Source organism: Sitophilus oryzae, unplaced genomic scaffold (genome assembly GCF_002938485.1).
Source record: "Sitophilus oryzae breed Bouriz unplaced genomic scaffold, Soryzae_2.0 scaffold_1494_pilon_pilon, whole genome shotgun sequence".
NCBI lineage: Eukaryota > Metazoa > Arthropoda > Insecta > Coleoptera > Curculionidae > Sitophilus > Sitophilus oryzae.
This window is the reverse complement of record NW_022146163.1, coordinates 3,414,325-3,430,134: the sequence shown is the minus strand read 5'-3', so window position 1 is coordinate 3,430,134 and position 15,810 is coordinate 3,414,325. Positions and strand designations below refer to the sequence as shown.

Here is a 15,810-nt window from a genome sequence, read left to right as displayed (position 1 = left end):
CCTATTATTTCTGAAGATGGGGTACTAAAACTTGGTAGGAGAGTTTTACTGAGATTTAGAAAAATAAAATATTTGAGTTACATGCTACTGGGTGTTCAAAATATATTTATGAATGTAGACTACTTAAAATTAAAAAATATATTATTATTTAAATGGTACACTATATATTATTTTTTTCTGATAGATTTTACAAAACTCTTCGACCTTTATAAAGTATGTCCATATACCTATAATAATAAATTTTAAAAAAAATTAATAGCGACTTATTCTGAAATTTTTAAATGTGCATCTTAACCTTCCCTATAACATTTCAATTTTTTTGTAAATTTCGAAACAAAGAAGATAATGGACTTTATCGTTGACTTACCCTGTACATGAAGCTAGATGTAAACCTGGCTCCAAAAATGTATACAATCGTATACAGTATTATTTATATTAAAGAGTAACTATTAAATCTGAGGATGCTGAATACACAATTATTTAATTGCATGGTTTTTAATACATTTTTAGACATTTTCACTCATAAGGGGTAGACTTAATAAGTAGTCGCAGATTCGTTTAAAAAACTAAGCTACAACAAACACAATAAAACATTGATTGATCACACACACATTCCAAGAACAACTATTAAGTCGAAATTCCTGAGGACATTTGTCGTCTTTATGTATTGAAACGTTGTGCGCGAAATATTGCGGAAGTGTTATTTTATCGGTAAAAAAGTAGACGCCGTAACGTAAGTATATATTTATGGGAATGATGATTAGAATGATTGATGATGATATTCGATATGATATGAAACGTTTACCTAAAATTCAACTATGACGAGTACCACTACTTACTTAAAAAAATCACTACAGTATAATAAAAATAGACCTAGTTATGTATGTATATTTTTATCATTTATCAGTCTCCTGTCTGGCTTAATTATAAAACTATTTTTGGAGGTTAAGTTAGTTTAAAGTAAATCTTGGGGATCTAGTCACAAATGGATCCTCTCGCAGTTAATTTACATATACGTATCGAAGTATACACTAAATTAAGGAATAAATTAATATAAAATTATAATATAAAAATACAAGGATACGTATAATCATCGATTGAAACAAGCCAGTCTTTTAAAGAATATCTGTATCTTTCAAGTAAAAAGTGTAGAATTTAGCGACATACATATCTTTAGTAGGATAATTGTCATTCAATCAATTTTTTGGTTAGTTTTATTTTGTTCTTAATTGGAGTACAAGACAACTAAAGATTATCTAATGAAAAAAGAAACGACAAAACAAAAAAGAGATTGACATGATTGAAAAACCAGAAAAATCAGACTTTTGCACTGATTAATATGGTGACAATAATGACAGAAATTTTTCAGGAACCGTGTTATGGAACGGGAAACCAATTTTCTGTCAATTTTTGGTCGTCTGTCAAAATCGTCCTTTCGGTTTAGGGAAGATACATGGTATTAAAGTATACCGGGTGTTGATCAAAAGTAACAAACCCCTAACTTTTTTATTTTTTCATATAAAAAACGAGATTTGGTATGTTAGTATATGACATAAATCAGGATTGATTGACTTATTCAATTAGTTTCGGTCACTTCCTATTTCACCGGAAATGACTACAACTTTTGATTTTTAAATTGAACCTTTAGAATTGTTACCTTATGTGATAGAAAATGACATTCTGAATAGAATGACATTTGTCAATTTTTGACATTTTCGCATATGGTCTATTGTAAACATGCGGTTCATAACGACATAAAGTTCAATCTAGAGTGCCATGGCTGTGTTAAAACTACTAATTTTTAATCAAGGAGCCTTAGAAAAATAGATCTAGATCGTCTAATTTTTTCGTGACTTTTCCTGTATATTTAAAAGATGCCCAAGTCGAATTTTTAACCATAAATAATTTTTTTAACGGAACAAGGGTAGCTCATTAGCATACTTGAGTAAAGCATTTATTTACGAATAATTTGGTACCTAACACTTGGTGTTTCAAGTCAAATTGTCGTTATGAACATTTTCATTGCACTCTAGATTGAGATTTAAAATTCAATTTTTTTAAGTGAAAATGTCAAAAGTTGACATATATGATATGTTTGCAGAATGTTATTTTCTATCAAATAAAATAAAAAAAAATACCAGGATACAATTTAAAAATCAAAAGTGGTAGTAATTTCCCGTGAAACAGTAAGTGACTAATAGTGAAAATAATTGAATACGTCAATCAATCCCTGATTTATGTCATATACTAACATGCTGAATTCCGTTTTTTTTTCGTCTGAAAAAAAAATAAAAAACAGAAGGGTGAGTCACTTTTGAAAATCACACGGTATGGGAGTTTGAGGCTATCCCAAATCCAAGAATATCCAAACCAAAACAAATACAAAATCTAAATAGGTAAAGGTCGCTATTATATCCTTTATACACGAACAAGTTTCAAATTTTCAGATTTCTACAATATCACTTAAAAAGGTACAGAATTATCTTTTACATGCAAATGTTTCATGCTAACTATCCAAGTATATAACTGCGAGATTTCGTTCCGAACGACCTTATCAAACAAATAGGATCACAACAAAATGCACAAACGACTTATACCTTGCTATTGATATAGCCGTTCGAGGGACTATTGCCGATGAATCCCTCGTCCTCGTCCTGACAATCCGACTGCCTCCTGTTGCTTTGCATTTGGAACTTCCCAAAATTCATTAGACTATTTGTGGATTTGCCGGGGCCCAATAGGGGCGCCTTCGGACAATAGTTTTCTAAGGGTATACTTACGGACGACTCTTCGGTAGAATTGTCGCTCGTTTGCGGCGGCTGCATCATCACCTTGGGCGATCTCAAGAAGTTGTGCGAATTGATATTCTGGAAGTCGATTTCGTTGAGACGCACGCTCCTGAACTCGGACGGCTGTTCCCATTCGTCGATCGTGATGGATTCGGGCGGTACGTCCGTGCAATGCGTCATCAGTTTGGGATTGTTGGCGAGGAACTCGACGATCGACGAAGCGATGGGACGTTCTTTCGCGTCTCGGGACCAACACGATTTCATTAGGGCTTCCCTGTTTAAGAAAAAAAATGGTGGATTACTTATAGGCTTGGTGCATTTCAACCGATCAATGACTATAGAATACAAGGATACGTAACACGCGTATACGAGTTAGAGCAGAATTTGTGATGTTAGACGCCATTTTTTTGGATGTAACGAATGATGACAGCGACAATAATTTTAACGATTTTTAGGGTTCCGTACCCAAAGGGTAAAAACGGGAACCCTATTACTAAGACTTCGCTGTCCGTCCGTCCGTCCGTCTGTCACAAAGGTCTATTTTATGAATCATTATAGCTAGACAGTTGAAATTTTTACAGATAATGTATCTATGTTGCCGCTATAAGAACAAATACTAAAAACAGAATTAAATAAATGTTTATAAATAAAAAGTACTTTCACTAAACATTATCTTTTAAGTAAGAATTTTACATAGACTCTTTCAAGTTCTCGGTGGCCGCGTGGTTAAAGCGTTAGTACTTTACGCTGCTATGACGTTGGAGCCGTAGTAAGGCAGGTTTGAATCCTAGTCAAGGCGACTTTTTTTAATTTTTTTTTTTTAATTTTTACATATTTTTACATATTTATTTTTACTTTTTACATATTTATTATTGATTAATACAATTTTTTGTAATGTGTTTCTTCATTTTTTTTTTAATTACTTATACACGCATTCAAAATTTCAGCTAAATCGGAAAAAAGTTTATAATAATATAGTGTCTAATGTTGTATAGATAATGAATGGTACGGAACCCTTCGTGCGCGAGTCCGACTCGCACTTGATCAATTTTTATTAATAGTTTGTGTGTAATGAACTTTGTATAAACTTTATTACAATGGTGATTAGTTGTTCAGCTTTCAAGTGTAAAAGCCACAGCGATAAGAGCCCAGGGGTGCAACTTTGTTCAAGTTAGCAACCGATCGTTTAGAAGCGATGTCAAAACCAGATCAATACTATGTTCATTGCAAAACTTTTGTCGCTTAAATGCTGCGAAATATAATATCACTATCACACTCTTGCACACGTGTGCGACACGGTCTAGGCTATGTCTAGGCAGTCGCCTCGCCACAAAGCGAGAAATCAGAATATCGCTACGAATCGATGTTGCTACTGAACATAGTGCATCAAGCTACAAATTACTTTACTATCGCTTTGAAACATGAACAAAGTTGCACCCCTGGAGTTTCGTAGGTAAATAAACCGTTCACTCCACCTTTTTAGCGTTTTTTTTTATTGAATTCGAAAATTATTTTCTGATATTATATGTATATACGTATACAGGGTACCCCGTACCATATGTACCCTATACAGGGTGTTTCAAAAAACATGTGCCATCTCTCGTGGGGAGATTCCTCGTGTAAAAGTAAGATTTATTTTTCATATCAACATAGGTCCGATTCTGCTTTGTTTCGTAGCTACAGGGTGTTAAATTCTTAATTATTTTTCGATTTATTATAATATTCTTTCAAGTACTTTTAGTGATTAGAATGAAATTTTGAAGGTAAAAGTTACTAAAAGTGCTACATATTTTAATGCTACAAAAGTGTCGATAAATTCATCGGCGACGTGCATATGGGTTATCACTGGAATATTTTTCTATATAAAGTATGTACGCCACTGACTTTTTTTTCTCATGTTAGCGAAATAGTGCAAGCAGTTTAATGCCGATTAAAAGTTGTCTCTTGATATTTTGTCGGTTTCGGCTTCATTGATGAGATAAACGCAATTTTATTAATCACGATTAATAAAATAAAAATAAAATTAATAAATTATATATTTTACCTAATTTATTATTAAAAATATTTAAATATTTAAATACACTTAGTTATTATTACTATTAGTCCAACCTACAGCAATTTCAAATAAAAAAATAATGGTATTTAAGATAATTACAAAAAACATAATTTTAGTTTAAGTTTTAACATCATGTAATTCTAAAACTATCCATTTCCATACCCATCTTAAAGGAACTTTTTTTTTTATATATTTTGATGAGGAATCAAAGAGTACTTATTTAAAACTTTCACGTTAATGATATTATTTTTTTAGAAGTTGCTATTAGACTTGGATCAAGGCAAATTAATAAAATTGCGTTTATCTCATCAAGGAAGCCGAAATCGACAAAATATTAAGAGACAGATTACACTATTACTTTCTGACACCCCCGCTCCCAACAGTATGTCCCCGCATTGTTTTTACCTAAGGTTTTTACAAAGGAAAAAACTACTTTTTTATTATTGAAATTTTGAGAAAAACACATTCTTAATTGGTTGTTCTAAAATGGTTAATCCCGTTTATACTTTTACAAATTTCCATACCGTTTTAGAGAAAATTTAAAAAAATCATGAAAATATAGATATTTGAATTTTACTCCTAAAAAATAAACTATGATGCGTTTCTATGATAAAATTTCAACTATCTTTTCATGTTTTTTTTAATTTTCTTTAAAACGGTATGGAAATTGGGAAAAGTATAAACGGGATTAGCCCTTTTAGACCAAGCAAAATTTTTTATGAAGAATGCATTTTTCTCAAAACGTCAATAAAAAAAAGTTTTTCCTGTTGTAAAGACAATCCGGGTGACATACTGTATATCTCTGGTTTGAACACAAGAACCCACGAAATCCGTAACAATCTTTGAATAAGAAGACTAAGGAAGGAGCATATCAAAAATCTTAGGTCCACCGCGATGGGCCTCAAATATGGCCGACTTAAATTCCGGTTTGTCAGTGCCGTTCTAATTTTATTTAAAAAATGTGACGTCGGGTAGACTCAATAATTTGTTAGTTTATCTTACTTTGTGAATAAATGTTGGTAGTTATTAAAATTGTTATAAAAATATAAAATTCTAATAAAAATAGATAAGTTATAATAATTATTTATAACCATAAACATCCGATACGCTACTGAAGCAGGTAAGTCAAATTGACGTACTTAAATTCTTTGACATCTAATCTTTGACAAGTAGTAAATAAAAGCAAAAATGCAAGAAAAAATATATAATTATTAATTTTAAGTGAATTTCATAAATGATCAGTTTACTACATGTATGTATATTTCACTTGATTTTTGCCGAGATCTACCGCACGCTACACGACCAACTATTTTAGAGTTTTTTTCGATAAATCGCGATAGTATCACTGTTAATTTAAGTTCTGCCACAATTTCCATCTAGATTTACTACCTTTATATAACTATCAGTAGTAGAATAAATAATAAATAACATAAAATAAGCTCCGTAAAGACTGACAAATCCACAAAATTTCAAATCAAATTCAAATGTGTAAAATGAATCGTCAAACAGAACTGTCAAGGATCCCCACCCTAGAGTCCTTTTTCCGCCCACCATGCATGAATACATGGATAGCATTATGCTCCTTCCTTAGTCTTCTTATTCAAAGGTAACAATATTTTACAAAAAATGCTACTTACAGCTGAGGTTTTGTTCCCGCAGGGACTTCTAAACAGCCCCCGTTCTTTACTTCTTCCACAACTTCCATGTTAGCCCTGCCATACCAGGGATTGACTCCGAACGTAACGATCTCGTACAAAACCACCCCATAGCTCCACATATCTGACGCCGCAGTGAAAACTCCCGATATTAGACTTTCGGGAGCCATCCATCGTACCGGCAGCATCCCTTTGCGCGTAAATCGATAACTTTCGTAATCGTTCATGGGACGAGTCATACCGAAATCGCCGATCTTTGCCATTCGTTGCGCGTTTATTAAAACATTCCTCGAAGCCAGGTCTCTGTGCACGTATCTCATCTCGGACAAGTAACTGAGTCCTCTGGCGATGTCTAATGCGAAGCTGGTCAGTCTTTTGGGAGAGATTTCTTCCAAAGACTCGGGTCCGATGTTTGGATTGGTAAGAAAATGTCTACGGGAGAGTAAGTAGGTTTTTAGGTCGCCGTACAAGCAGTACTCCATCAGCGTGTGTAAAGGTTGGGTTTTCGTCACTACGCCGAGAAGTTTGACGATGTTTTTGTGGTCGAAACGCTTCATATTGTCGGCTTCGGTTAGGAAATCGATCTTGTCTTCAACCGAGGAACCGTTTTTTAAGGTTTTGACGGCCACCGGAGACCAACCGCAGACTGGTGTTTCTGCTTCGCCACCATAAACGGCCCCGAAAGCTCCCTCTCCTGAAATTCAAATGAAGGTAAGTAATGCGTCATTTTACAATACAACAATGATTCGAAAATGAATGTTGCCAGCCCATGAGTAGAGGAATATCTTAATAATGGAGGATCATACACACATGTCATACACACACACATGACAATATGTCTGATACGAAATATGAAATACATATATTATGTCCAAAATTATTGCATATCGTCAGTGAAACGTGATAACCTGCTAACTCCATTTTTCACGTTAATAAGTTTTTTATACCATTAGAAAGAGAAAAAAATACTCTATAAGTAGGAAAAGCAAATACATTTTTTCCCATTAAAGAAAATTTGCAATTTTAACTCAATAATATCTGCTAACTCCCAGTGATCTGAAATAGCTACCGAAATTCTGCTAATTCCATAATTTCCGTTACGATCACGCTAAAGCAAACACACGGATTCTTACTCGTATGTTGCTTTAGGACAGTACTTCGATCCAGGGCCGCACTAGGCCAAAGGGGCACGGGTGGCGTAAGAAGGGGTCCGTGTGGATTTTTTTGCGTATTTTTTCGTCTTACGTTTTGGTCAATTTTTCCCTATTATATACAGGGTGATTCTTAAATAAATGCCAATATTTTTAGGGGTAGTATATTTCGACCCAAGAAACACGATTATGAGGTTTTTTGGGCGAAATTTTTCTTCTTGAAAACTTGGAATTTTTCTAAAAAGAAATTTGGAAATTTTTTTAATTTTTAGTTTAAAAACATACTTTGTTTGTAATATGGCAACATAGGTAGTAGATTAAATTTACAGGAAAGAAAATCCAATGATTCTCAAAACTATAGCAAAAAATTGGAAACTTTAAAAGTGAAATAACTCGGTTGTTTTGGATTTATTTGAAAAAATGGTAAAGAGAAAATATTATGTTTCTTTTATCGAGATTTACCAGCCATAAAAATATTTGCACTTATTTAAGACTCCCCCTCTATAGAAATCAGGGAACTACCCTAATGCAAGGTAAACCAATGCAATGCAAATGGCATAATGCAATGCAAAAGCAAATATTGTTAAGAATAAATAATGAACTATAAAGGGGGCCCGCGAAGGCTGGGGCCCCCCTAATAGTTATATATATAATATGGCAAGTCCGACCCTACGTCGATCCGTTCTGTAAATACGGGGTATCCGTAAAGGGTAAGGGGAAAAATGAAATTCTCTATATACGAGCAATTCATCGGCGTGCTATAAATAGTTTAAATAACCATTACTTACTTGTACAAGAATTTCCATAATACCTAATCAGTTTTATTTTTTTCCTCGTTTTTCCACGTATGTAAATGATACATAAATAGTAATTAATTAATACATAAAAAATAAGGAGAAATGTAATAAAAATTTAATGAAATCACGCACTGGTTTTCCAAGCTCGGTCTAGTACCGTTATATAAAAATTAGGATAAGCATGGAAGGATTCTACCATATCTTCTAAGAATTACAAGTTTAATTTTTAAATTATTTTCATATTCATTAAGTCCAAAATGCTGCTACTTTAGATCTTTAAAAATGCATTAAAAATTTATGTTTTTGGACTTGTATGTTTTGCGCTTCTAGACCGAAGATATTATAAATATATGGTTATGAATATCATATATTTTTTAAATTTAATTGATTATTTCTAAATCTGATTGGGTAATATTCAATTCCATTTTTAAAATTTCAAACAATTAAGGTTGCTATCTCCAGAAGTATATTTTTATTTCATATTTCTGCAAGACGAATATCTGCTATTTCCCTATTGTGTCTGAAAAAAATTATGAAAAACACGAAATATTGAGTAATATTGTTTCCTAGCAAATAAAATTCTTATCTTTTTATCATATTAACGCATGAAAATACTTCCCACATGTGTACATATTTCTTTGTACCGTTTTTTTGCTCTCCTGTAAAATTAGGAATAATGGAGTTAGCAGTTTATCACATTTCACTGACGATATGAATTATTATAGAGGTGGGCAAAGATTGAACGAGTCATTCATTTGAACGAATATTAAAAATTAATCGTGTGATTTGATGCACTGCTTAGAATACGGTTCATTCAACTGAATCATAGTCAGCACGGATCCATAAGAGTCGTGAGAATTGATTCATTGCTTACAATACGGTTCGTTCAATTGAATCGTGGCCAGCACGGATCAATAAGATTTGAACGATGAAACTTGAAATAGACTTGAACAAAAGCCCTAAACAAACATCATGGACATAAAATGCAAACGATAACAATGTCATTAACAAGAAAGAAAATTATTTATACTGTGGTTAGTACTGGAGTATCTGTAAGGTATTTAATTTTTATATATTTTTGTTAAAATAATATTACCGACTATAAACCATTAAATGTCGGACTCAAAGACGAAATAGTCTTTTTATGCAACTTCAAATAAATATTGTTGGCCTCTGCTTAATATGATAAAAAAAAGCCAACTGGATGCCATTTTTTGTCGATCATGCGGTATTATATATTATTTTTTATATGATACTAAATCGGAATTAAAATATGGCTCTAAAAATATATATGAATTGGATTTATAATTTAATATTGTTATAAAGGTGTATGTAGCGCCATCTGTCGGAGAAGCGAGAATCTAAAAATCGCAACGTGTATTGCTGGTTAAGGACTATCTGAGAACATTGTTAATTATAGTGATGGGTTGTTATTTAACTATCTGTTATTTTATAACAATTATTTAGAAATAACATAACGCAACCGTTACTGCTTTTAAAAAATAACAGATATAAAATAACGACACGCAGAGATCGAGTGTTCGTGAAACGAAGTCGGCGCTCTGCACCGCCACGAAATTCGATGCTGCTCGAAACAATTCCAAAAAACAACTAGTATGGATGGAAACCATTATTTCGACAACCATCGATACAGGCGGCGAGATACAACGGACAACGGAGGGTATGGTGCGCTACGGCGCGGCGCGTCGTTGGGCTGACAACAGCTTAAAAATAATAGGATATAAAAGAAGCAGCTTTTTTGAAAACAGTTGCAAGTATAACGCCCGGCTGTCGAGATAACAGGAGGGGAAAGGAGCGCTGCGTACTGATTCACGATGGAGGCTCGCAACGGGTTGGAGAACAACGCATCAGTTGTTTTAGCTTATGTTGTTTTTTACCTGTTACGAGCATAACAGAACGGCGTTCGAGATAATCGGAGGTTTGAAACAGGCTGAGAATAACGCGTCAGTTGTTTTAGATACATATTGCTTTCAACCTGTTACGAGCATAACGGGCGGAGGTCGAGATATTATGGCGCTGTATGTTTCAATACTTTGTTATTAAGTTTCAATATTTATATTTATTTATTCTAAAAATTTTCAGAATAATATTTAAGATTTTTAAAATGTATACAGGGTGTTTTGAAAATCTGGTCATTGATTAATCACGATCCTGCTTAAAGCCCTGACGTAAAAAAGCTGATTTTGGAAACGGATTGATTCTTAGGTGTAGAGGCGATAAGAAGGATTTTTTTCGAAACTCAAATTCTAAGGGGGGGTGAAACCACCCTCAAATATTAGAATATTTTTTATTTAAAAACTGGTGAGTTTTTCTGAAAAAATCCTAAACACGTATATTTTATTTTGTTGTTTCACATATTTTGAGGTTTTTACAAAATATATACAGCGTGTTTCATGAAATATGACCACCAGGAGTAATCACTATTCTGCTTAAACTGCTTGACGTTTAAAGCTGATTTTTTGGTAAACGGATTGACTGTGGGGTGTAGAGGCGGTGATATGAGGGGCTGAATCTCAAATTCCAAGAGGGTGAAAAACGCCCTCAAATATTACAATATTTATTATTTAAAAAACGGTTAGTCTTTCGGGAAACGATTGGACATAATTTATTTTGTTTTTTTACATATTTTGAAATTTTTTAAAAAATAATACAGGGTGTTCCAAAAAGTTGAGTAATTGATTATCCATGATTTTGCTTAAACTTCGACGTTTAAAGCATATTTTTGGCAAATGTGAGAAAATTTTATCCAGTTTGTATGTTAGAAGAGGAGGCGTAGGTAGATCGGAATTTATAGATATAGACGAGCGGCGGTATTTTTGCTTTTTTATATCGCAATTTGTAAACAGCGCTTATTTGTAAACAACCCCCGTTTTTAGAGAGGTATTTTAGATAACAATCGATATTTAGAAATGTTATGACACCCTGGAAATACTACCACCGAGCATGTCATTGTTGCAACTGCGTTAATACGCCTGGCGGTGACCGCCTCATATTCTTTAAGATATTTAGCAATAAAATAAAGAAACCTGTTATTTTTAAGCTGTTATTTTAAGCTGTTTTTTATAAATAACTATAACAGTTTCAACTGTTATCTAAAAATAACAGTTTTGCCCATCACTAGTTAATTACTTATTTTTATCTGCAGAATATGCTGCCGAAGTTTCCGGCAAGAATCAGGCGGCAGAATTTACTGATAGATGGCAGTCACTAGAACAATATAAAGGCGCGTGATCGGCAGTTGATCCAGTTTTGAACATGTTTTGAAGTTTGAGTTTGAATTTTGAAAATACACCGTTTTAAATTGTGAATCGTGATAATTTGGCGAAGGATTTAATAAAGAGTTAATTGTGTGTTACAATCGGTATAAATTGTGTGTATATATGTAGTGAGAAAATAAATTCGTTAAGAATTTGTATCGTGAGTTTAAATTAGTGGACCTACGGAATCCGTAACAATATTATTTGTAAAATAATCAATCCAATTACGCTAGTGTCATAAAGTGTTGAAAAACAAATGAAAGAACTGTATATTTCATTTTCTGGTCCCTTAGGAAATTGCCCGGCCAAATTATCGCCGGTAGTGCCAGTTACGATTCTTGTTTTTATGAAAGGTAAATTGTGCATGTGGTTCGTTCAAAATGAAACAAATTAGGAGTCGATTCAATATGAGAAATTGAATCGTGTGATTCGATTCACTAAAAAGAATGGTAATGCCCATCACTGATATGAATGTTTGGTAAAATCAAAAGACGTTCAGGGAAATATTAATTTATAAAGTTTGCCATGACTTAGTTTAGACAACATGAAAAAACTATTTCTGTATTATACACTTTTATTACAACTCAATTTAATAAATAAAAAATTGATTATAAAATTTAAAAGTTAAAGTTAAATTCAAAGTGTAAAAACAAAGAATGAAGAAAAGTATTGAAATTAATAGTCTGTATATTTCCTCTCAGATGGTTTGGCATGCTACCTATCAGATTATCTAGGCAGTTCTTATCTTACTTTATTTTTTGTTAAAGTTTGTACAAAACAGATGACCAGTGATTGGATTATAGAGGGTAGAGGTAAGGAGAATTATATTTGTGTATTGAAAAATGGTCATCAAAGAGGGATCAATTAAGACGGCGCCAGAAGGCGCCAGAAGCTTCGCCCCTGGATATGATTCTCCTTTTCTCTACCTTCCACAGATTGGAGGTATGCAACAAATACCATACCTAGTTTACGATTAACTTCGATATGTTCCCGAACCACTTCGAATTCCTCCAAATCGGTAGGATATTCTCTCTCGTATGTCAGACCCAATTTTTCCATGTAGGCTTTCTGTTTCTGCACTTTCAAGTCGTACTTGTGCTTCAAATATAAGCATACGCCCATAACCGTAAAGCCTAAGAAAACGGCAACCATAACGTTCAGAATAATTATAGCCGTTTGGCATTCGACGTTGAACACTTTGGCGATACTGTCAATGGCACAGACGGCGGGTGGTGGAGTACCATCATCTGGTACTATCCCTGGAAACAATAAATTGATTAGAAAACATTTTAGGTTGAAAAAAACATTTTTTTAATTAACATAGTACAACAGTATTCAAACTACATTAATTGACTGTTTACGTTGATTAATAATAATTGCTCCAAATACTAAAAAACTGAATTTTGTGTGTGTGTATTAGAGAGTGTGGTAAAAAGTAAAACTATAAATTTTATTTCATTTTTTGACGAATGCTTATTTATAAAAACAGAGACGTTCATTTTCAAAACTTATTATCATATTATTAACATATAAATAAGGAAAAAACTCGTAGAATCTCTTGTACTGTCCCAGTTATCGTACTGTAATATTTTTTATTATCCTTGCCTTGATAAACTAAGTGCAAATAAATTACAGAAAATTCAAAACTCTTGTTGTCGTTTTGTCTGACAGGTAAATAGATATAGCCTGGATATAGCTACATTTCGCCATATATCAAACAATTAAAATGGTTAAAAATTAACAAAAATTTTCAGTTTCTTTTCTCTACTTCTATTCACCGTCTATTTGCTCAGCAGCAGCCACAGTATTTGATAATGAAGTTAATATCGCGAAGTTTAACAGTACAAAGGCCTATAAGATTTTTAAACAAATTTACAATGCCAAAGCATAAAACATCGCTTTTTAGTCGTTCGTTTACATACAATGCTGTAAAACTATATAACGCATTACCTGAAAAATTTAAAAATCTGTCACTGACATCCTTCAGATATAATATCAAACCTTCTTAAGGAAGGAGCATAATGCTATCCATGTATTCATGCATGGTGGGCGGAAAAAGCACCATAAAAGCACTCTAGGGTGGGGATCCTTGACAGTTCTGTTTGACGATTCATTTGACACATTTGAATTTGATTTGGAATTTTGTGGATTTGTCAGTCTTTACGGAGCTTATTTTATGTTATTTATTATTTATTCTACTACTGATAGTGTATAAAGGTAGTAAATCTAGATGGAAATTGTGGCAGAACTTAAATTAACAGTGACACTATCGCGATTTATCGAAAAATACTCTAAAATAGTTGGTTGTGTAGCGTGCGGTAGATCTCGGCAAAAATTGAGTGAAATAATGGAACAACTTTTCGCTAGTATGTGACTATATAAAATACATACGTGTAGTAAACCGATCATTTATGAAATTCACTTAAATTAACTAAATTATATATTTTTCTTGCATTTTAGCTTTTAATTATTACTTGTCAAAGATTAGATGTCAAAGAATTTAGATACGTTAATTTGACTTACCTGCTTCAGTAGCGTATCGGATGTTTGTGTTAATAAATACTTATTTTAACTTATCTATTTTTATTAGAATTACATATTTTTATAACAATTTTAATAACTACCAACATTTATTCACACCGTAAAATAAAACAACAAATTATTGAGTCTACCCCACGTCTACCCTACATCATAGTTTTACATTTTTTAAATAAAATTAGAACGACACTGATAAACCGGAATTTAAGTCGGCCATATTTGAGGCCCATCCCGGTGTACCTAGGATTTTTGATATGCTCCTTCCTAAGTATAAAACGATATTTCTTAACCTCCGATACATAATAAATTTATAGTATAATCTATTATGCATATTGTTATCTGTTATATTTTATTTTTTCTATTTTGGATAATTTACTTATGTTTTTTTTAATAGTGTATATTGTAAGTATATTGAATATATATGTATAGGAAAATGTAATTTATGTTTGGGTTAAGTGGTAGAATAGCTTACAGCTAAACTTCGCCCACAAATTGTAACTATCTTTTTTTATAGTACAATAAATACGATTAATTATTATTATTATTATATTGATTTCTGAGCCAAATCCACATTTATTTAGAATACTTTATTAATTAAAACAATTTAAAAGTCTGTAATTAACTAATTTTTGGTCGGAAATAATGGTAGTATATTTAATTGGTATACTCTTTTACAAAGATTTAAATAAATAGTTTTTTTTGTATACCAATGGGCTTGCAATATATACCACCTGTAGATTTTGTACAGGGTGTCCCATTTTGGTTGAAATCATACGGTATCTCCGTTATTAATGAAGATAGAAGGATGCGGTTTGTACAAACCTGTCCCACTTTTTTGTCAAACGAAAGATGCTGTAAACAAAATTTTCATAGCCCTCTTTGTTTCTGAGCTACAGGGTCTTTTTGAAAATTTTGCAATTTGGGACACCCCCCGTATCTCTGTTATTGCGAAAGGTATCGAGAAGGTGAAAACTGTTTATTGTAGAACTTTTTACGGAGAATAAAGTGGCGTAGTCTGTTATTCTCCGAAAATAATATTTTCGAAGATATGAACTAAAGTTATGTTTTTTTTAAATGGAACACCCTGTATATTTATAAATGATATGATTTGGCTTGCCATAAGCTTCTCAAAAATATATATCACTCTATATTTGTTTTCACTATTTACTGCAATATTTAAAAGTTTTTATTAAAAGGTCATATTTATTAGTAGGCCATGATTGATAATGAAAGAAAATAAAGAATTATTAAAAGTATACTGCTATCTGTCTTTTGTTTTATTTTAAGGACCAGTAATAATTTTTTATACATTAGGAAAACTTAACTCTCTACCGCTATTTGTAAATCTTAGAAGTTATCGTACCGGAGCTTTTAGATATTCCTTTAGCTAATTTACGTGAAATATACTTCCAGCAAGATGGGGTTGCCCTAACAACTTTGAAAATATTAGAATTTTGTTAAATTATTATTTCTCAAATCAATGAATTGGAACCAATGGACCCATATGATGGCTTCCCTGATGATTCCCGGTTCTCGATTTCTGACT

General features: G+C 32.5%; 1 protein-coding gene across 3 annotated transcripts in view; it reads right to left on the bottom strand.

Moving 5' to 3' along the window:
* Window positions 1-2,102: 2,102 nt before the first annotated feature.
* Window positions 2,103-15,810, bottom strand: part of LOC115877509 (atrial natriuretic peptide receptor 2-like) — a 335,138-nt gene continuing 321,430 nt past the window's right edge. For 2 of the 3 annotated variants that reach the window (XM_030893711.1, XM_030893710.1), the window contains 3 exons: window positions 12,689-12,985; window positions 6,483-7,194; window positions 2,103-3,063 (listed from right to left, as the gene is read on the bottom strand). In XM_030893711.1, coding sequence (XP_030749571.1) covers window positions 2,592-3,063; window positions 6,483-7,194; window positions 12,689-12,985 — 1,481 coding nt within the window. In that variant the 3' untranslated portion in view covers window positions 2,103-2,591. The remainder of the gene's footprint in view (window positions 3,064-6,482; window positions 7,195-12,688; window positions 12,986-15,810) is intronic. The other variant, XM_030893712.1, reaches the window with a different exon arrangement.